The sequence below is a fragment of the Diospyros lotus genome, chromosome 3, assembly GCF_014633365.1.
Source record: "Diospyros lotus cultivar Yz01 chromosome 3, ASM1463336v1, whole genome shotgun sequence".
In the NCBI taxonomy this organism is placed as follows: domain Eukaryota; kingdom Viridiplantae; phylum Streptophyta; class Magnoliopsida; order Ericales; family Ebenaceae; genus Diospyros; species Diospyros lotus.
This window is the reverse complement of record NC_068340.1, coordinates 21988375-22011610: the sequence shown is the minus strand read 5'-3', so window position 1 is coordinate 22011610 and position 23236 is coordinate 21988375. Positions and strand designations below refer to the sequence as shown.

Below are 23236 nucleotides of genomic sequence, written 5' to 3'. Positions count from 1 at the left end.
ATCTTCAAGCTTTTAACAACCGGAGAGCCGCCATATCTTGGAAGATAGATGCACAGAAACAGCAATGATTCAAAGTTTATAGTAAACACAACTCCATAATGCTTGATCCATTCTAATGTATGATTAGCCTTAACTCATCACAGGCACAAGAAATTACATGCGGGGGAAACCTTTATTACAAGATGCAGACATAATACACAACACTGCTCGATATTATTTGAGTCTACGGAACTCTACAAACAATAAATAGAATATGGGAGAGAATGGACGAAAGGGCAGAATCTGACTTGTAAAAGCAACACGACCCCAATGTCTTTGAACATTAAAAGAGAACGAACCGAAGGAAATGAACCCCCAAATGCTCGCTCAACCGCTCCTTCCAGTTTTGAGATGCAATAATTATGGTCGATGGTATACATATTTTGTTCTGGGATCCACAATTAGGCCCCTCCCTCCATTCACTTCCAAATCATGCCTGCATTGACACACAAAGTGAAATGTCTAAACAACAATTTTGGCGAGCTGTTGGGGAAATTTTGGTTGTCATTTCCGTTATCATTTCAGGGCAAGAATCTTGCTCAAATAACCTAAAGACAGTATGGAACCGATGGGTAGGATTTGATCCCAATCTTTGGGATGCTACTAAAAACAATAGGGTATCCCAGTAATTATGATGACTATAGCCACAAACCATCCCTTGGTTCTTCCAAACAGTGGTCATCTATATCAAACTGAGGAGTGCAAAAATCTGAATCTTTAACTACCTTTAACAAAGGCAACAGAAGTAAGATGAGAAGCACATAAAACTCAACTGGAATACGAAGTCTGGAATGGTTAGCTGCTCGCGAGGAACATATCTGAATAGCTGCAACAGTCTATCAACGTACACAACCTTTTTCCATGCCTACAAGATAATTTCCAATAATTAATAAGCTCTTTGAAATAGAAATAATTGTGCTCATGACCAAACCCAGATTAATATGAGGAAATATACCATATTATCTACCAATAGCTGCAGACCAAAAATTGCAGCCTTCAGTCCAAATGTCGGGTGGAGAACATATATTGCCTACATTGTATATAGACATGTTATAATTGAATCGAAAGAAGAAATATAATTGCTTATAATTGGATAGAACAATGCACCATCACATACATGAAGGTTACGCTGGTGTTTTCGACCAAGTATTTGCTGTAATCTCTTCATCCATCCAAGATCTGGTTGCCTACTTGTCCAAGATATAGAGGTTAAAAAGTACAAGCAAGAACAGTTTTGAGAGTAAACTGTGTGTACAACATGCCTCCACTGCTAACCCCCTACCCCTCCCCCACAATCAAACTAGTTGAATGCAAGGAATTACTACAAGGCCATAGTTACACTGATACTAGACAACTAATAGCTACTTTTTATCATTTTTGAAAGATATGGCACAAGAGAAGATATAATCCAAAATTTGACCATATCTGAATTCATTGTTTTCACAAGATTTAGTTTTGTGTAATGTAGCCATAATTTAAAGAGGTGTGTGCTACTCATCAACAAAAGAGAGTTGACAAAATAATTAAATTAGTAAAAGAAAAAGTCAGGGGTTGGCAACCTCCTTCTGAAAACAGCACCTCACATGAAGAAAATCTCAGAGAGCATGTTTGCCGATGCCTTGAATGCATCCTCAAATTCAACAAAGGGATAAAATGGACAGAGGACAGCGACTTATAAGTCCAGCAAAGAGAAAACGTGGGGGAGGGGGCGAACTAAAGGAATCAGGTGCCTTGTTCTCGGTTAAAGTACCAAAACAAAGTCATTCACATATGCAAAAACAAGTGAAACATTATAAAGAAGCATACAAACCACAACCAAGTTCATCCTTTTGTCAGTTTGAGACAAAGAAGTTCCAGTTTTATTTGAAAATTCCTCTGATTTCATTGACAGTTTGTCCCAAATCGTATATATGAAATACAGAAAAATACTTGAGATGATTGAGAAGAAAGAAATCTTTTTCAGAAGATACTGCTAATTGGAAACAACAACTAGTAACATATGCAACACTTACATCTGTAAAGAAGCCGCAGAATGAAAGTAAACAATTGTATAAGGCCTCTGTATCAAGGGCTCAAACTCCTGAAAACAAAAGCTGAGAACAATTTAATCTACTTCTAACTGAAGAACACAGTACACAAACCACCAAATTTTCTGAACATATGCAACAGAAACAGAATGATGCAGGTTCACAATGTAATGAAAAATAGCATCTAAGTGTCAAATGAAGCAGAAAAAGTCCCCTCACCTTTACCACAGAGAGCACAAAGCGTTCCAGATCAAGACATCGCAACAAAAAATGTGCTCCCACAACCACCATCACTGGGCGACCCTCACTATCAACCCCCCCTCGATAACTGAAAGGAAACAAAGAACATTATGAATCCTTGCTGTCTACATGCAATACATTTTAGCATGACCAAAGATAATGTATGAATAATCAGAAATTTTGCACAAACAGTGACCTTAAACTAAGGTTTTCTAAGACCCTTCATTTGCAACTTCAGAATTTTAATTAACAAATCTGTATTAGTAGAAAGCATTAATACACTAACTTATGTGTTAGAAGGCATGTCATCTGAACAAGGCAATTATCTTCCTCAAAACACTAAAATTTGGCCACCTAGAGCAACTCCAAAACTTTTCTGCTTGTTTATGCCACCCATATATAGTAACAAATAAACTTTAGGGACAGTGAAATTTTTGCATGCTAAATGTACTGAAAGGGTTTAATGCTCCAGAAATTTGTCTTTACGTATTTAATTTGAAATATATAATATTTAATGTTTAAGAATCAAGAAATTCAGTAAAAATTTTGCTAATATATGCTTACACAATTTTCATTTCTGCAATTTCAGAAAGGTTAAGAGAATTTGCTTTAGCAAGATATCGGGAGTGAAGCGAGTATTCTTCAGCTGCTGACAATGCAGGTCCCCCAAGGTCACCCAATCCAAGCATTTTACCACAATTCCATCCACGTTTGGCTTGAGCAGTCTTTTCCCATTGTTCCTTGCGCCGTTCATCTGGATCTTTAATCAAGGACATGAAAGCAGGATCTAGATATTCAGTCCAATATTGCGAGTTCCTGTTCAGAATGATCTTCCAGTTTGTTCAGCTGATAAAAAAGGAATAACAATTGGCAGGAAATGAAGAAAAACAAGAGAAATATGTGTTTGGAACCCCCACGACAAACATCAAGTTATTTAACAAGGAAGTGCCTAATAACATTTCCATAGGAAAAAAATTGTCCAAATTCTAGTGTACTGCCAATTTTGTGGTTAGGTGATGAGCAATGGGCTCGTAACTCCAAAATTTATCTAGACAATATTTCACCCAACCTTCCAATGCGATCATCAAATTGTAGATGTTCAAGTGAAGCATGAAAGAAATATCATAAATAGATTCTGTCCCACTTTGGCTTTGACAGGGGCCTCAACAAGATTGGTCCAACATTGTCTGAATTTGCACTAAATGTACCACTGTATCATTACCAGTGAGTACTCTTCTCACATTCCAAATTTTTCTCCTTTAACCACCATATATTTGAAAACCCACCACTGTGTTACGTGCACATATCTGCTACAATCAACGAATAGATCACCACATTATTTATCGATCAACTTAGCCCACTTCTGCCCTGAAGTGATGGGAAGATCACCACATTGTTTCTTTGAACAACAAGCTAGTAAAATAAGTTCAATAGATAAAAATCAGGCAGGTAGCCATTGTTATCATTCTTGATACTTACAAAGGTCAGTTTATGAAAACAAAACTTATCCTATACATACGTATCCCAAGAACGAGGTTACGAGGGTCCCCAGTGCACGAGACTCCTCGACCCCTACTTTGTGAGAGCTGGGGAGGGTCTCTTCTGTACATGGTCTTACCTTGCTTTTGCAAAGAGATCATTTCCATAACTCAAACTCGTACCTACCCATCACAATGGAGCAACCCTACCAATGCTACCAAAGCTCACCTTATCCAAGACTAAGAGTGATTCTAGATGTAATTAACCTTGAAAACATCAAAGGGTACCTCGCATGCAATTAATACAAGTGGTCAGGAAGCTAGTTTCTCCTCCATTCTTTATTCTCCCTTTTTTCAAACACTACATCTTAGTGTTAGTCCCTTACTTGCGATTCCATTTCTCAGGCCTCTCAATGCCTCAAGCTGTTAAACAGTGCACCTCCTAAACATTGCATGATCACTGGAGTCCCAGACATTTTTTGGTTGCCAACTCAATGAGACGGCATCCGTTTAAAATGATGATAACAAAAAGTCAAAAGCAACGGTTGACTCATAGTAAGAAGTGCTGTCGGCCTCCCTCACATTGAGGGGCACAGCTTAACTCTGCTCAACAAATATTGATTTTCAAGTAGATGAAATTAACTACAACTCAACAATGCTGTCATATGCTCTGTTGGATAACAGCGAACCAAATTAACCAATATCTATACAAAATCAAGAAATTTTTGCAAACTCATTACTTGGTGTGTGTGAGTATGTTGGAGAGAGAGAGTACTTGAGGTGTATGAGCATATTTAGTTTCACTGACCTTCTTGTTAATCCGATGTCACTGACAGGAAGATCCATTGATGCTTGAAGAGGTTTAGAAACAGTATTTTTCAAATTAGGTAACGGCTTTATCCTGATTTTTCGCTCATCTATAACTGTTTCACCATTTTCATCCCCAACATCAGCAGGGAGCTTTGATATGGCAACTTCTTCTTCATGTTCATCTCGAGGAAAATAAAGCGGAAGCAACCTACATTTAAGTAGTCCAAAAATTTTAAACATTTCAAAGTATTCAACAACAGAACAGAATTGAATCATCAAATGCCATTATCCCCAGAGAAGTTTCTTACTGACATACAAAAAATGTAAAACAAATGCACAGCCTTAACATGATAAACATACTGCAAGAATGGGATACCTTTTATATATCTCGGTATCACCTGAAGTGGTAGTACAGAAAACAACAGCAGATATTTTATCTTTTTGTTTCTCAAGAAACCGCCTCACAGTTCCTGAGAGAGAAAAAGAGAGAACAAATTTTATAATAAGCACTGAAACAAGAAACGCTCAACTTTCCAAAAAGAAATTTAATGAACAATGAAGATAAATTGGAATGGCCTTACATAGGTAAAAGAACACATGTAAGCATGGATCATCTATACTCTACTATGGCTAAAAAAACAAGCAGCTCTCCAACATGAGAACATATAAAGAATGCATTGTCTAGATCTCGTCTAGAACATAGTGCGAGATAAATGAAAATATATGGGAAGTATCTCACTTATAGCAACATGAGCAGCAGGTTCACGAGGATAATGTTTTGCCTCTGTGTATATACAGCCCATAGCAATGCTGTGTCAATAGATATCATAAAATAAAAAATTCCAGTAAGACAAAAATTAAATAAACAAATACACAATAAACAAAAGGCAAAGACGGGGATATCTCAACTAACCTTTGAAGTCCATTCTCAATGAGAAGTTCAAGGCAAGATCTGTAGCAGTGACTCAGAGCATTTTCTGCAGCCGTATGATATTTTACGGCATACTTGGGACCCACAGTGTGGATAACCCTCCTAAAGAATGCATAAATATTAACAGCATTTAGTCAAAGATCTATTTAACATTAAAACCAATCACAGACTCAACTTTTGCTTTCTTGCCATCAATACTCAAACAAAATGCATGAACTTCAAAAGAGTCAAATCACATTAATAGGGATGATATGGTAATCCATGCAGCATGAATGTTTAGAATAGGAGACATCCCTGGACCCAAAGTATGTCAAATTCATCTAACTCTTGTCACGTTGCCGCAGAGAATTTATAGGACATCAGGCTCATGTCATGTTAACTGTGAAGGCATGCAGCAAGAACATAAACATGTCAAATGGCTTTAGATGGCAATGAAAGCAGCTCCCACAAATAAGGTCACTACATGCAACGAGATGGTTCTTGTCCCTTACAAAGACAAAACAAAAATTGAAATAACAGAAGGACGCTGATTTACTGAAAAAAAGACACTATTAAAGGTGCAAAAATGGACAAAAGCAGATTTTGCAAGACAATTTATTACAACATCAATAGCATTTTTTAGAACTACTAGCACACAAGGAAACAGAGTAAGACAACTGACAAGAAAGAGGGAAAATGCAATGACCTCAAGGAATGAAAGTATTACAGCTACTCCCACAGTTGTGTTATGGATGCGGTATATCATAATTTGTAATTTCTAGGCACAATGGTAGCAAAAGAGGGTCTAGGGGGTAAGCTTCTAAGACATATAGAGCAATGCTCCAATGCATTATGGTTTTTCTCCATTACTAATCCATATACAAAAATTTAGTCACAAAATTTGTAAGATTAATAGAGAGAGCTAAACAACTTTGCTTACCTTGCCGGAAGATCATATGCATTAGTAACTTTTGCCATCCCAGTTCGACAGCCACCCTGTGAAGACATAGAGTAAGTTATTTACACTTTTGAAAGTTTTATTGTTTACATCCAAAAAATCCATGTTTATTTCATATATCTCTATAGCTGGATCTAACTAACTTCTTTAAAATAAAACAACGCAAAATGCTTGATTTAAAATTTCCCCACATTTAATGATGCTGACTAAAACGATGGCACGTATTTCCACTATAATTTTTTTCTTTTTGAGATATGTTTACCTTTTCTGGAAAAAAAAAATATATGTAAATATGCAAATAATTATGGCAGAAATTAAGTTCCAGGTTAAAATGGAAAATTATGCAGCATATAAGAAATCTCATCAAGAGATAAAATGACTTAACAAATATTCTGATATACAGAAGGGTTACCAGTGCTGCACATTCTTCTGCAAGACCAGGTCCAGCTGCAGCATGCAAACCAGGGCTGCTGTGAGCTTCATCCAGGTTCTGTCAAGCAATCAACTAAAAGCAAACTCAGAATAAAAGACAGAGACAAAAAAGATGGAAAACAGGTACATCTGTGTATTTACTAATCTAAGCCTGACGTGCTTAATGTGAAATGTGTCAAGACCCAAGGGTTTACTAGGGCTTAAATAGTAATTAGCCTATTTTACATTTTACTTGTATTTTTCTGTTAGTTTGTTATTTTCTGTAGAGTAGCTATATAAAGCTACTGAAGTCTGTTGGGGATGTTACGAATGATAATTGAATTTCAGCTTTCCCCTCTCATCAATTCTCTCTCAAATTCCCTCCCGTTTCCCTCTGCCTTCTCTCTAATCTCCCACTTCCTCTATTCTGTCTGCAACTCTCCCTCATCTATGTCTATTATCTTCCCCATTTCTGTCCAATTCTTTCCCCAATCCTTCTGTTCTTGGTCCAAATTACCTCAAGATTATTTTGAGTTCCAATTCAAACCCTAGGTACATGACAATTTGGTATCAGAGCAGTTGTTCCTCCGCTATGAGTCTGGAAATTCAATAGTTGTCCAATCCGATTTTGAAGTAATCAAAACCAGATTCAAAGCAGAGTGTCATGTACTTAATGAGATTGTAGGCAGGAATATGGGAAAGTAGTAGTAGCTGTAGCACGAGTTGGTTAGGCGGTTTGTAACTTTTGGTGGGAAGCATCCCACTTGACTTGGTGAGATCAGTTTATATATATACTGATTTCACCCGATGAAGGCATGCTATGAATCAATTCAATTCTGAAATTTCCCACTAATTCTCTCATTCCCTCTCTCTTCTCTCTCTCCCTACCAATTCTTGTTTAGTTCTCCAAAATTCTCTAAGGAATTCTTGAGGATTCATTGTTAGATCTCTCAAATTTGACACAAAGCAAATCGGTCATTGGAAGCAAATTTAGATGGTGATTCTTGGCTACTAATAGGCGATCGTTTTTTATCTGATTCTGAAGGTATGAAACACAGCTCTCTTAGCCGCAACAGAACCGGTGGACTTCAGTTGATACAGTAGCGATTCAAAAAGGCGACCTTAGCCATTATCGGAACTAATTGAGCAGTGATACAGGAGATTCCGATTAGAAGTTCAGATGACTCTTAGCAGAAGTAGTTGAGTTGCGGATTTCAGTGATTTCGGCAAATTCGAGCCCAAGTCTTGAAGATGAAGCCGACAATTGACTCTCGATTGTGAAATTAGTAAGGACAATTTTTGGAGGCAAGCAGGCGAGGCGTTTCCAACTATAATTCCGGCGATTCCAATTGTGATTCTAGCAATTTCTTACTGATTGGGCTCGGATTTTGGAGGCCCACTTGAGCAGTTGGATTAGGCGAGTATTAGAGGCAAAATTAGAGCTGATCTAGGTTCAGTCACTGCAATCCAGTGGCCCACGCTTCTTGGCTGTGATTCCAACAACTCCCATCAGCTAATTTTGGCAATTTTGGAAGGTAGAATTAGAGTCGGCTGACTTGCGGCTACGATTCTAGTAATTTTAGTAGCCGATAAAGGTTCGGCTATTGATAGAAGATTGTTGTGAGCAGGCAAGCCAGGAGGTGAACTCGGATCTATCGCCTAGCGGTTCATTTCGATCGAGAATTGGAGGTCGTTGACTGCTGTGATGCGATCGTTTATCTTAGGCAACTGCTATGAAGCAGTTGCAGAGGAGAAGTAATTCCATAGGCGGATTCCGTTAAGAGACAGATTCTTCCAACTTCTCTTGCTCCTGGATTGTTAACGATCTAAGCTGTTCATTGCTATCAATTTCAGGCAAATTCTAAGACTGCGTCAAACCAAAGTCGATTAGGTCATGGAAAGTATTGAATTCAAGATGTACAAAGCTCCTATTCCTTGGCCTTCAACTTGTCCTACTCGTGAGATTTCTACCATGGCTGATAGAGCACGTGTGAAACAATTGGAGTCTCAACTACAGCAAATGAATGCTAAAATTTCAGTTGGATACAATAAAAGTCATGAGTTATTTAACCAAAATCATGAGACATGGGAAAAGAAATTTGATAATAAGTTCAGTCAAATGCGCAAGGAAACAAGCAGTGTGATACGCGAGCAAATGCAGGAGTTTTTCATAATGTTGTCTAAGGAGTATCAATTTAGTATTCCAAGTGAATTCTTCTATAAGTCGAGCGGAGATGCTTCAGATGATTATCTTGAAAGTTCTAACCAAGAGATAATTGATTCAAACAATCAATCATCAGGATTGAACGACCATAATAGAGAGCTCTTGAAGAACGACGTGGTTAAGGAAGCATTACAGCCTCAGGAGTAGTGTTCTAAAAGGCACTAGGTGTTAGTTGGGCGCTAGGCTGGGGCCTAGAGCCTAGGCGGAGCCTAGAAAAAATTGATTTTTTTTTAATTGAAGAAACTTGCAATAGAAACCTATATATATATAACCAATAACCTCACTTAATATTCAAAATAACAATAACATATCATGCCATAATTGCAAAATAACTACAAAATAATCAAATTAAAATAATAAAATAGCAAAATAACTTTTTTTTATGATATAATGAAAATAGAAATTATTTTCTACAAAATAACCAATAACCTCATATAATTTTTTGTTTTCAATCTTCTTCATCATGTAAAAACACATATTATATATAATTAATAATAATTAAAACTAAATATATATCTAATATATAAATAGAATAAAAAAATAAAATAAAATGAAAAACAGAAACAATGTAACGAAGAAAATGAGAAACCAATAACCAGAGACTCAGAGAGAGAGAGAGAGAGGTTACGAAGGAGATGGAGCTTAACGGCGAGGATGCGGCGGCGGCGGCGACGTTCAGGCAGCGAGGAGCACGCAAATGGCATAGAGGCGATGTTGATGAAGCTTGACGGCGATGATGGAGCTGGAGGCAGCGATGGCAGTGAGTATCGGCGAGCCGACGGCGTTGAGGCGGCAACGTTGAGGTAGTGGCGGCCTTGGGGTGAAAGGGGGAGAGGCTGAGAGACGAGATTAAGAAATAAAATACCCTAAAATCAGATGATATATAAAGCAAAAAATTGGGCGGCCCAAGCGGTGCAGGCCACCTAGGCGCCGCCTGGGCTGCCTAAGCGCCGTCACTGCCGATTAATCGGGCTGACGCCTAGGAGGCTCAACTAGGGCATACTCGGGGTGGCCAGTGGCCGCCTAGCGCCTAGAGCGATTTTTAGAACACTACTCAGGAGTTCCTTGAAATGTAGCAGTCTAAGAAGCCGTCAAGATTATGGGAAAATGATTCATTGCTTACCTCCGATTTTGAGCAGAATAAGTATTTTGATTTAGGTAGTATTGACAAGGAGGATGATTGTAAAAACAGTGTTGACAACAATAACGGTAATCTCGACAGCTCGATCCAGGATGTCTGGACACAAGAAGATTCAACGGAACAACTAATTCCTTTGAAAATGAAGTTGTTGTTGAGGACCTTCCAAATGATATTCTCGAAAGTCCAGAACAAGAGATGATTGATGCAATCAATCAAGCGACGTGAATGAAAGGAGGTAACGGAGATGTTCTGGAGTTTGGGATAAACACATTTGGAGCTTTAAGATTTGAAATTCATCTGGTTTTTCTCAAAGAGATATAGACTCAATCAATTTCTAAAACCAACAGTGTTGAAATGAATTTTGTTGTAGTGATTGAGAAATTAGAAGAAGAAATAATACCTCAAGATGCACTTAATGAAAGGTTGCAAGAGGAAAATGGGAGAGTACTTGACGAAGTGATAGAAGGAGCCAAGACCGACACGTTACCCCTAGTAATTAGTCCATGGACTAAAGGATTGGCTAGTGTCCAGGATCGAAATCTTGGGAGGAACGGAATTGATATTGAAGTTCTTAACGATGTTGTTCCATTGCATTTGATTTTGGATAAGGCTATGGATTCCTTAGCTTTGGTTAAAACTGGCAACAAGAAAGTGAAGACAACACTAGGTGGAGGATATCTTACTGCCAACATGAAAGATTCTAACCCTGAATAGTATGATGGTGTTGGCGTCATTTCAAAAGCTGCAAGCCAAATTGCAAAAGGCGCGAACTGATTTTCGATGCCGGTTGTAACAGAGTTAACAGAAGCAGGTGTTTCAAAAGAGCAAGGCATGCTCACTAAAAAGAGAGATGTTGATTTCTATCTCTATCATAAGAGGGAGACAAGAAGAGAGTTGGACACCATACTTATTCCGCATAAACGGATTGGGAATATAAGAACTTTGATTGCTCAACCTCTAGAATTACAATTAATCAAGGAATGTCCTAGTAGCAGCTTTGGAAAGTCTCCTGAGAGTTATGATCCTAACAAGAATTTCCTCAGTAAAGAATAGGTTCAAAGTTGTAAGGAATTTGATAGGCACTTGACTTATCAAAGACAAAGGTCAAGGGTGTAAATTGGATGGCTGGCATAACAGCCAGCCATGTGCGTAGGGGTAGTGAAGGGAAATCACTGGGTTGTGTAACAACCCAGCAAGCGCGTAATAGATTTCTGTTGAGGAGGAGAGAGGGAAAAATATATAGAGGGGGAAGAAGTTGGGAGAGGGAGAGATTGTTCTTGTATTGACTCTTAGGGAGAGTTAAGGGCCTCTCGAACGCCCTGGGTTGCTTTTGTTCTTGGCTGGAAAGTCTGATAGCTATTGATATTTGATTGTTGTTTGGATTTCTATCAGGGATCCTATCAATTTGGTATGAGAGCGTCATCGATCCTAATGGTAAACTTGACGGACCGAGTAGGAAATTTGGAAGGGAGGGTGGAAGGCATGCATCGGGAACTTGATGCCATGAGGGGTGTGGTTCAATCAGTGGGGAAGAAGGTAGCGAGCTTGCTGGAACAGTTCGCTTGGATGAGAACGAGGTGGGAAGAGCAGGATCAGGAGCAGTGAACTAAAATGCGGCCTAGGCGGCGCCGAACTGCCTGGCCGATTATGACCTAATCGACCGCGTGAATGGATTAGTATAAATTTATTAGGGTTTTGTTTCCCCTTACCCGTTACCCCTTCTCTCTCGTCGATTTCCCCTTCTCTCTCGCGCGCACCGCCACCGACAATCTGTTGCAGAGTCGTCGTCGCCTCTCTCGTGCTCGCACGTCGCCACCATCTCTTGCAGTTGCAGAGTCGTCGTCGCCATCGCTGCCGCCACCGTCTCTTGCAATTGCAGAGTTGCCGTCGCCACCGTCTCGTGCTCCCACACCGTCGTCGTCGCCTCTCTCGTGCTTGCTCGCACATCTTCCTCACTCACCCTATGCCTCCTCTGGTAAGTAGTCAGCAAGCAGCAGTTGTTACCTCTCTCACCAAGTGTTATTCTTCCTCCGCCAAGTTTTGTTGCGTTGTTCTTCCTTCGCAAGTGTTGTATTTTGTTATTATGTCTTTATTTGATTATATTATTTCTAATGCCTATAAATTGTGTTTCACAAAGTCAGGAGTCTAAACTCTAAATTTAATAATCTATATTAATATTTCATAATCTTTGTTTAATTTATATATGTATTTGGGATAATATGAATTTTAATTTGTATGTACATTTAGAATAATATGAATTTTAATTTAAAAAATAGCAATTTTTCTAGTCCCTGCCTAGGCGCTAGGGCCTAGCCTGGCGCCCGACTAGAGCCTAGCGCATTTTGGAACACTAATCGGGAGAGGAAGAACAAGGAGAGACGGGAGGAGCAAGAGAGAGAAAGGAAGGGGAAGCGAGATGAGGAAGACCCACCTGTGGGTTCGCCCTTGACAAGGGAGGGAACGCCGGTAGCTGGAGCGAGAAAGAGCTCAAGGGGCCAAGACTTTGGAGGAATGTACTGTGCAGTATTAATGGTGCACTCATCCATTGTATCAGTTGGAATCTTTAGGCTTTTTGGACAAGAAATTGCAGAGCTTCCTTTGGTTGCAACAAGTAATGATAACCAAGGCAAGGGCTACTTCCAGATATTATTTTCCTGTATCGAGAAACTACTTGCAAGCTTCAATGTGAAGAACTTGGTGCCCAATGGTATTGACCCAAAGATCTTAAATAATTATGGAAATTTGGGCGAACTTCATGATGAGGTTGAGAATTGGCAAGCCTTGAAACAACTGACAAAGTCAAGGTCCTGGGAGTTCGACCAGGGTCTGGAAAGAACTTACGGGGGTTCGAAGTGCTCATACAATGGAAGAGGGCTACCCCCATTGGAAGCTACTTCGGAACTTTACCATTTGATCTAGCAGCAGTTTCCATTTTTCCACCTTGAGGACAAGGTGAAAGTTGGGGGGGTAGTGAAGGGAAATCGTTGGGTTGTGTTAACAACCCAACAAGCGCGTAACAGATTTCTGTTGAGGAGGGAGGGAAGAATATATAGAGGGGGAAGAAGTTGGGAGAGGGAGAGATTGTTCTTGTATTGAGTCTTAGGGAGAGTTAAGGGCCTCTCGAACGCCCTAGGTTGCTTTTGTTCTTGGCTGGAAAGTCTGATAGCTATTGATATTTGATTGTTGTTTGGATTTCTATAGGGGATCCTAGCAGAATTTCAGGGACAATTGGTAGCCAGAGGAAAACTAAGGGAGATAACTGAAGAAGTCAAAAGTTTTTATGTGGAGAACAAAACTCTTATTGTTTTGTTTGTTCTCATTCCAGTTGGCCAATTAAGATTTTTGTCTACCGTAATGAAAGATGGAGTGATGACCAAAATTGATCTTGCAACAACTTCTAGTTTTGCTGCTCTCGGACAGTTTATGTTTGGGTATCCGAAGCAAGTCTACATTACTCAATTGCTACATCTGCAGGTTATTGCAGATATTTTTGCAGTAGAGAATGGACGTTGGTTTGTCAGGAATATATTAACTACAGCTATGGATGTGTGTCTGCCATCCTTACTTGTATTAGATGGTGATGAACTATTAAAGGAAGTCACAGGCACAGTTAGTCATTCCTCTGGACTCCAAACAACCAACATCAAAGGAGCGGTGATGGGAAAAATTGGTGTGGACAATAGTTGGCAGGTTTCAACTGTTAATTACAACAACCAGAGAGTGGTCGCTTCTAGTTTTGTTTCAGACAATGAGTCCAAGAGAGCTATTGACAATTTGTTAGTCTTAGAGAAGTTGTTCAAGATTGCACCATCCAAGCTTTGGAAGAGAAGGAAAAAGCATATTGGAAGCTGTGGAGGGTTGGCATTTCTTGGGGACAAGAAATGTTTTAAGGCGGGAGGAAATGTTAGGACCAAAGGGTTTACTAGGGCTTAAATAGAAATTAGCCTATTTTACATTTTACTTGTATTTTTCTATTAGTTTATTATTTTCTATAGAGTAGCTATATAAAGCTATTGAAGTCTGTTGGTAGGAACGTTATGAATGATAACTGAATTTTAGCTTTCCCCTCTCATCAATTCTCTCTCGTTTCCCTCTGCCTTCTCTCTAATCTCCCCCTTCCTCTATTCTGTTTGCAACTCTCCCTCATTTCTTTCTATTATCTTCCCCATTTATGTCCAATTCTTTACCCAATCCTTTTGTTCCTAGTCCGAATTACCTCAAATTATTTTGATTTCCAATCCAAACCCTAGGCTAAACCCTAGGTACATGACAAGATGGACTAAGAAGTGATGCTTCATCATCTGTTCTGGTGTAAAAAATTGAACTGTTCCTAGGGTACATTAACTAGGTATCATGTTCCTAGGCTTAGCCTAGGGTTTGGATTGGAAATCGGAAGAATCCGAGGGAATTAAAACCAAGAACAAAGGGATTGGAAGGATAATTGGACAAAAATGGGGAGAGTTGCAGATAAGAACAAAGAAAGGAAGAGATTAGAGAGAAAGGTGAGGGAAACGGGAGGGAATTCAGAGGGAAATTGATGAGAGGGAAAGCTGAATTCAATTATCAATTCAAAGCATACATTCTTTAACTACCTTAGCCTATTTATAGGATGTTCCAACCCATCTAATTGAGAAGTACAACTATTCTTAGCAACCTAGAGTACAATATAGTAATGCATGTAAACTAACTACTATTATAATAACAATTATAGCCTTGGGGATCCTTGGGATTGTGACAATTCCCCCCTCCTTGAGAGAGTTCTTGTCCCCAAGAACTTACAACGATTGCGCCGTTGTTTCTTCATCCAATACCAGCTCTTTCTATTTGGTTTATTCCTCTTTCTTTCTTTCTCTTTTTAGGCTTATTCATCCTTGCCCTTATGTTCTCATCAACTGAAACAAAACCATGGGTTGTTACCATAGTTCATACAATTGCAATCAAGGCTACATCTACCTCCAAGGTGTAATAGACCATTTCCCTTGGGTTTGCAATAGCTACCCAATCAAGATTGCTGGTACTCGCAGTCTGAGGATCCAATATGGTGCCAAAATCTGTCAATATGTCCACATCAAGTGCCTTCAATGAATTTAGTCGCTCCCTATTGTAGTTAGTAGCTAAAACCTGCAAACCTAAAGCCTTCAAAGGATGATCATTCTGAAATTCACACATCTGACCAGTTACCACATATGTTCCCCTCTTCTCATCATCTTCGATGTTGGTTGTTTTGAACCCAAAGGATTGTCTAACTAATTCTTCAGCCGCAGTAGACAAATGTTGAACAGGTAGACTATCTTCCTCTAGTCTTAAGATCTCATCACCCTTATGAACAGTTTGCTTATAGCCAATATAAGACTGTTCCAATCTGGATTGCCCGATCAAAACTTCTTTGACTGCACGTGGAGCGTCAAAGACTTGATCCTGTTAACCTAGATCTCACCCTTTATATGATCACTCAATCACTCAAACTTACCCAACGAACTCTCTCTCTAATTTGCAAATGAATAGCAAACAGAATACAATCAAGAACCAACCAAGAACTGCACAACACACACAAGATTTACCCTGGTTCGGTCTCAATGAAAGACCTACATCCAGCTTGGCTTTCGCCCCTGCTTTCTCCACTATCTTGAATATCAGTACAAGATTACAAGTGCACTCAAAACCAACTCTCACCTAGCCCATAAACCTAAAAGCTATATAGAGCTGTATACAAGAAAGATATCCACTCTTCCTTATTGCACTATCTCATATCAAGACAGATTGTAAACCCACAATAGAAAGCACACCCAAAGCCTACCTCTCGGCCCCTATTTATAAGCTATAGGGGGCGGGAGAAACTTCTGACCGACTGCCCAAATTGGCAGTTACAGCTACCCCGGTCAGACCTAAAATTAACAAACCCTTCTTGAAGACAAAACAGAAAATGTAACATGATATTTTCCCTCATATTACAAGCCCTAATCTAGAACAAATGTATCCTAACAGATCCAACCTAGAATCGCTGTCACAAGCATCACCGCTCACAGCTCCAACCTACTTAATAACAAGCTTATCTAACAAATCAATGTTTCATTCCAAATCTGATTGTTCCTCAATTTTTGGTAAGTCCAAAATCTAAGAAAGGACTCCGGCACCAATATCCACACATATGGATGGTCCTTCAGTCAGATTTGCTTGATCCAATGCTATTCCATCAGCATCTTTTTCTTTCTATTTGCAAACATATTTCTGAGGTTCACTCTCAACATCCTCCAAGAATTCTCGGTTACAATCGTATTTATCTAAAACCTCTCCACCTAACTTATAGAAAAAATTTAGCTAGAAGACTGACCAGATACATCTGAGACATCATCACGAAAAAATTATGCATCTCCTCCCATATCACAATACCTATTGCCTCATGCATTCAGCTGAACTTATTATCTAATTTCTTTTCCCATGTCTCATGATTCTGGCCGAACACCTCATGATTTATGTTGAATCTAAATGAAAATGTAGCATTCTTCCACTGCAGTTGAGACTCCAATTGTTTCACACGTGCGATATCAGTCATGGTAGAAATCTCACGAATAGGACAAGTCAAAGACCCACAAGCAGGAGTTCTGTACATATTGAATTCCACACTTCCCTTCGGTATTTGCTTCACAATAGTCGCCTCTGAAACTAATCCAAGAAGTGGCAAATTGCAGCCGCTGTTCTGCTTCAAAGTTGAACCTATTTTAAAGCAGAAGAAGTCACTCATTACAGCGGCTTGATCGGCCTTCTGGAGTCCCCTAGATCGCCTGACTCTCAGCCGAGAATCACAATTGGAATCGTAGTAATTGAGAACATAGTTATCAAAGGCGCGCCTTAAGGCGCCAATTTGGCGCCTCGCCTGGGCGCTGGGGCGTGAGGCACGCCTCATGAAACTTAGGTCTTTTAATTAAAATTGTCAGTCCAATCGCTCCTCACTCTTCCCGTCTCCAACATCCAGCTGCGCCTGCATCCTTTCCAGCCTCTCCTCTCTAGCTTGCCCGATCTTCCTCTCCCTCTCCTCTCCAGCCCCAGCCGCACCCGCCTCCTCTCTTCTTCTCCTCTCCAGCTCGCCCAATCTTCCTCTTCCTCTCCCTCTCCTCTCCAACCCCAGCCCCAACTGCGCCCGCATCCTATCTTCCTCTCCAGCTCGACCCGATCTTCTTCTTCCTCTCCTCTCCCATTCGCAACCCTGTCCTCTCTTCCTCTCCTCTGCAGCTCGGCCCGATCTTCTTCTTCCTCTCCTCTCCAACCACGACCCCCTCCTCTCTTCCTCTCCTCTCCAGCTCAGCCCGATCTTCCTCTTCCTTTCCTCTCCAGCCGCGCCTACCTCCTCTCTTCCTCTCCTCTCCAGCCACACCCACGCTCCTATCTTGTTAATTTCCTCTCCAGCCGCACCCTCTTCCTCTATTCTCTTCTGCTCATGCTCTTCTCCTCTCTTCCTCGCCTCTCTTCTCATCTGCTCTTCAAGTTCAAGCTGTTAAGTAGCCCACTGCCCACCGAAAGTAGCTGCCAATCTCGGTTCCATTCCAGCCTCCCCTCTTCTTGGTTCCAGCCTTCTCTTGTGAGTTCTTTACTTGTTTTTTATTTGATTATTTCTTGCATTCTTGCTTAATTTCTCTTACTAGTTGCAGCTCTCTCTTTATAGTTTATACGGTTGTTGTTTTCGTGTTGATTGAGAATTTTGTGGAAGTTGGAACTGTGTTGCAGCAGCCCAATAAATGTCATCTACTATTTCCAAAACTGACTCGGCATGGAATTATTTTGAAGCTGATCCTAATGATAGAAATACCAACACATGTAAATTTTGTCGTAAAGTAACAAAATGTGGTATATTTCGGGCGAAACAACATCTTGTGGGTGATTTTAGGAATACTAAAGCTTGTCCAAAATGTCCTCCATCAGTAAAAGAAGATATTGGAGAGTACATGCAAAAGAAGAAAAATAACATGGATGAGCTTTGCATTATGATTGGTATTTGTTTGAGTTTGAGTTTGAGTTTGAGACTTTAAGTTTGAATTTTGATGGTATTTCTAGTTTAGAATTTGCATGATGAATAAATCAATTTTGATGTTGTTAGTTTAGAATTTGAAGATAATGAATCATGAATGATATCAATGTGTTATTATTGATAATTTGATAGTTGCTTATGATTTTACAATATTTTGAATTTTTTTTCTAAAAGGTGCGCCTCGCCTTGTGCGCCTCGCCTTGTGCGCCTCGCACCTCAGGCTCCAAAACCCTTTGCGCCTTGCTGCGCCTTTCGCCTTTCAGAACTATGATTGAGAATCGCCGGAATTCCGCCAAATCTATTGGATAATCGACTGCCTCAAGCCCAATTAGACAAGAATTCCTCCGTCGGAATCAATGAAGCTGAATTCACCTGCTAATTCCGATCAACCGGAACTGCTCTCAGAGTCGCCAAAAGCACCGTCAAAAACATCTAGCCTACTCACCTCCAAAAATTGAACAACACTTCCAGCTCACAAGCTAAGAGTCGCTTATAGCTCAACTTACCAAATCGCTTCATGCAACTCGACCGGATCCGAGAACCACTTGCCCCATGTTGCCTGCAAGTTGGAACGAGTTGCGATCGTTAAGCCCCGCACCTTCTTTGATTGGCTTTGTTACCGTCCTTCAAAGTCGCCTCAATCAGTTTCCGAGGAAAGCCTCGCTTGGTGACAATTTGTCCTTGGTTCCCTTGAGATTGGATCGGAAATGTTGGCTAATCAGTTATGTTGAAGCTCCTCGAGAGCTTGCCTATATCACCAAGAATTCGCTAGGATCTACTTCGCAACTCACCATCGAAGTTCGCTAAAATTAGCTGGCCCGCCGTTAATTTCAAAATTCACCACATCAGAGGTATCAATGTCTCGAGAGTTCGATTCAAAATTTCACGCTGAGAACCGTCAAACATTAACAACCAAGGAACAACTGCTCTGATACCAATTTGTCATGTTCCTAAGTTTAGCCTAGGGTTTGGATTGAAAATCGGAAGAATCCGAGGGAATTAAGACCAAGAACAGAGGGATTGGAGGGAGAATTGGACAAAAATGGGGGGAGATAATAGACATATATGAGGGAGAGTCGCAGGTCAAAACAGAGAAAGGAAGATATTAGAGAGAAAGCAAAGGGAAACAAGAGGGAATTCAGAGGGAAAGCTGAATTCAATTATCAATTCAAAGCATACATTCTCTAACTACTTTAGCCTATTTATAGGCTGTTCCAACCTATCTAATTGAGAAGTATAACTATTCTCAACAACCTAGAGTACAATATAGTAATGCATGCAAACTAACTACTATTATAATGACAATTATAGCCTTGGGGATCCTTGGGGTTGCGACACTAGGCTGTACCAAGCAGTTAGAATAAACTGATTCCAATTAAATTCTTTCAATATACATTTCTGGATTGTATAAAATGTTCTATTGCAAGAATTGGGTAGCATTATTTTCCAGAAAAGCTCTAAAACCACATTGTTCAAGAAAAACAATCACAAATAAGCATGGCATGCAAAGAGGTCTACCACCCCTTCCTCATATTCAACCAGAAATAAAGCCCAACATTGTTAGTTCTATGAAGATCTAAACCACATTAAGGCTTGTGATTCTTGTTGTTTTCATATCTTTTAATAAGGCCCTAATGGATTTAATTCAAACCAATGATCCCCAGTCTGCAATATGGGTCCCTAGTTCAACTAAAAACAGAACCAATTCAGTTGCAACTTCCAAATTTGATGCATCAAAGTAACAGAAATCAAAAGTGAACTCAGTCACCCTTAGGCCCAAAACACTAAAAACCAGATGTAGCTGAACAGAATTCTCATGTATTTTGGCAAACTCCATTTGTCTTTTTAGTGCCCAAAATGTCACACCCCGATGCAGGCAAATAGAACCAGTTTATTTTGCATGCAATTAGTACTCAGAGGTTTCCAAACCTGGGCCACGCTAATAAGTAGGGCTGCAAACTAGTCAAGCTTTGCTTGGTGCAAGCTTATTTATTATGAATTCTGTTAGGCTCGAGCTTGGGCTTGAGCTCATTTTGAGCTCAGTTTGTTAAGAATTTTGTTGTGCTCAGGTTTGGCTTCTTTATATTAAACAAGCTTCAAAACAAGCTTTCTTATGAGTTCTAAATTTAAAGCATGTTTAAATTAGTTATGTTTTAATATATACTTTAAACTAGTAGAACACATAAAAGTAGTATATCTAATATTTAAATTTAGATAATATAAGTAGTATGACAAAAAATATAAGTTGTAAAAAACACACATTATTTTAGAACAAGCCTATAAATGAGCTTGTAAGCAAGTCATGAACGAGCTTGTCTACGAGCCCAAATGAGCCAAGCACCCTTTAGCTCAACCTCAGCGAATTTATTAAACGAGCTTAAAAATTTGGCCCAAGCTGGTTTGTTTAACTAAATGAACAAGCCCTAACCAAGACAAGCTTCGAGCTATTTGGGAGCAGCCCTATTCATTTGCAGCCTTATTAATAAGCTATAAAACTCATGATTCCAACATTGAAGATAAACAACAAGGACCATTGGTTTTCTTAGTCAGTAGACATATTGAGCCCCAAAAAGAAACTAACAATGTTGCACACAAGTTTCCACCGTGTGCCCAAATTTAGTGAATCAAGCAGAAACCTATTTTGCATTTTAAAGCAGTTTTAATATGCCTCATGCAGGCTTTTGAATCATTTAACCTTCCATACAAAGATAACAAAAATGCCGATGCAGCATACACAAACAAAAGCAACTGATAAAAGTGTATCTAAAAGTAGAAGCTTTTATTTTATTCAACCACGAAATCGTCTCATAAGAACAGAATTTAAGAAGTTTTCATTGATCACCTCATTTGTTGAGTTAACAACAGCATCCACCTCCAGATTCCAAGGGTTTCCTCTCCACAGATAGATCTTCGAGTTGATTTCGTGATCCATGGGAAACTTGGAAACCATACTGTTTCCACTATTCTCTCCGGCTGACAAAGAAGTCAAAGGGTCCATAAAAAATGAATTTGAATAGGCAGGATCCTCATTCTCACGTGAAAAGCGGTACTCTGTGTCACTCCAACGTGGAACTTGGTCCAGCGTCACGACAGAATCCCCACTATCTGTCGGTAATCCACCATGTGTAGCAGTAGCAGCCACAGAGCGATACATGGTAACCACTGCCAATTAAAACTCTTCCTTTAACTGCACCAAAATCACAAGTATTTCTTCAATCTTTCAACCAATCAAAATTTTCATAACCATCCTAATTCCTAAAGCTCCAAAATCCTGCATAATTTTTCAAAAAAGTTAATGTTTATTACAGTTTCCCTGAAAAGTTACAGTTTCCCTGAAAAGAAGCCAGACTGCAAATCACGCGCAACAAAAAATATGAACCCAACACAGGACCAAGACCATATAGAGGAGCAGAACAACATATATTACTAGGAAGCACCACTTTGCAACAGTAATTAGCGCAGAACACATAACTAAATCTCAATTCAATTATCAGAACCAACGATGAACCCCAATTCTGCATGATCATATCGGATTACCACCCACGAAACCAACAGGACCAAAACAAAACCTAGCAACACTTAACCTTAATGATTGAACAACACGATTTATATAGACGCATTAACTATGTGTACATACGCATAGAAAGAATATACGCAACAGAAACACATATACGAACCCTAAATTGAAGATTTATTCCATTGAAGCTGATGGATTTCGACAAAAAGAATAGCAAGAGAGAGAGAGCGAGAGGAAAAATAATTGAGAGACAGAGAGAAGGATGTACCTGGAATGTGAGATTTGGGGGCGAAATAGCGGTGGCTGGACCGGCTGAGCTATTGCCTGTGCGGGGCTCATTTGGCCAGACCTTGAAGACGGCTAATCAATTTGGAATTTATTAATTAATTCATTTGTCCCCCACTGTGCGCTTGGAATTTGTCTCGAGTTTTCAGAAACCTCCCCTTTTCTTTCTCAAATTTCATAAAAGCCCGCCTCTAAACCTTCCAGTTGTAGATTTAACAATTCTTGATCTGGAGGAACTCATCTTCGACTTGTCGTTTAAATCACATATATATACTCTGAATTTTTTAATTAATTACTCAATTTTTAATTAATTTTTCAAAAAAATATAGAAATGATCTTGAATTTTAAATTTTAAAATTTAAATTTTGAAAAAAAAAATATGACCAGGACAGATTTTTTTTCATCGTCATTAAAAAAATATTATATACAATTAGTTTTATTTCTTTATTTTTTGGACAAAAATTAAAAACTATCCCTAGAGTTTTAAGAAACTGCAAGCGCACACTTACGCTATTGAAAATATATATTTTTCACTTTATCAAAGATTATAGATTTGAAATGTAATGACATGATGGCAAAATTATCTTTTTGAAATACTTCTAGTCCCGTGCATCTGAACAGCATAAAGGAATTAAGAAATCAAGTATACATACAAATTCAGAATGAAAAAACAAAAAAGAAATCAAGTAAGCAACTTTATAATTTATAATTATATAAAAACATTTTGACATGAAGAAATTAAATTCAGTATACATACAAAATCAAGTAACGAAGAAACAAAGTTACATTCAATCACATATTAGTAACAAGTGTAGTAAACAGGGACGGAGCCAAAAAAAATTTCCAGTGAGGATGAAACTTATTAAAGGAAAAAATAAAAAAAAAAGTAGTAATATAAAATATACTAAAAATTAATATGATTTATTCAATACCTTATAATAATTATTTGCAAGGTTTCATATTTTGATAACGTTGTATAATAATTTTATTATCAATCATAAAATATATCTCTTTCTCAATATAAGCAACCAGGCCATCACTCATCCACTGATCTTTCATCTGATTGTGCAATGTATAATTCACAATATTCATTGCAGAAAATACTCTCTCGACAGTAATAATAGCAATCAGAAGAACTAGTGTCAAAGTCAGAAATTTGTATACCAACATATA

The 23236-nt window shown here is 39.0% G+C and overlaps 1 protein-coding gene across 4 annotated transcripts; it reads right to left on the bottom strand.

Annotated features, from left to right (window-relative positions):
• Positions 1 to 51: 51 nt before the first annotated feature.
• LOC127797093 (uncharacterized) lies at positions 52 to 22172 on the bottom strand. 4 transcript variants are annotated; one of them, XM_052329622.1, is made up of 15 exons: positions 22047 to 22172; positions 21104 to 21448; positions 6875 to 6952; positions 6445 to 6500; positions 5508 to 5627; positions 5334 to 5404; positions 4971 to 5064; positions 4593 to 4802; positions 2871 to 3122; positions 2286 to 2394; positions 2052 to 2119; positions 1157 to 1226; positions 995 to 1069; positions 813 to 904; positions 52 to 475 (listed from the first exon to the last, which is right to left on the bottom strand). In XM_052329622.1, exons 2-15 carry the CDS (start codon positions 21413 to 21415, stop codon positions 400 to 402), a joined length of 1683 nt encoding a protein of 560 aa, XP_052185582.1. In that variant the 5' UTR covers positions 21416 to 21448; positions 22047 to 22172; the 3' UTR covers positions 52 to 399. The 4 variants fall into 4 exon arrangements, with proteins under 4 accessions (XP_052185582.1, XP_052185581.1, XP_052185584.1 ...); XM_052329621.1 differs by having other exon boundaries at positions 21104 to 21532; positions 22047 to 22142; XM_052329624.1 differs by lacking the exon at positions 22047 to 22172 and adding an exon at positions 21939 to 22034.
• Between the last annotated feature and the right edge of the window lie 1064 nt (positions 22173 to 23236).

Bases quoted from the DNA above. Each gene is read 5' to 3' on its own strand.
- LOC127797093 (XM_052329622.1), bottom strand. From the start codon at position 21,415: ATGTATCGCTCTGTGGCTGCTACTGCTACACATGGTGGATTACCGACA. The intron at 5,628-6,444 runs GTAAGCAAAGTT...TGCATTCTTTAG, and splicing joins GCATATGATCTTCCGGCAAG to GAGGGTTATCCACACTGTGG. The intron at 2,120-2,285 runs GTGAGGGGACTT...TTTTGTTTTCAG, and splicing joins TTGTGCTCTCTGTGGTAAAG to GAGTTTGAGCCCTTGATACA.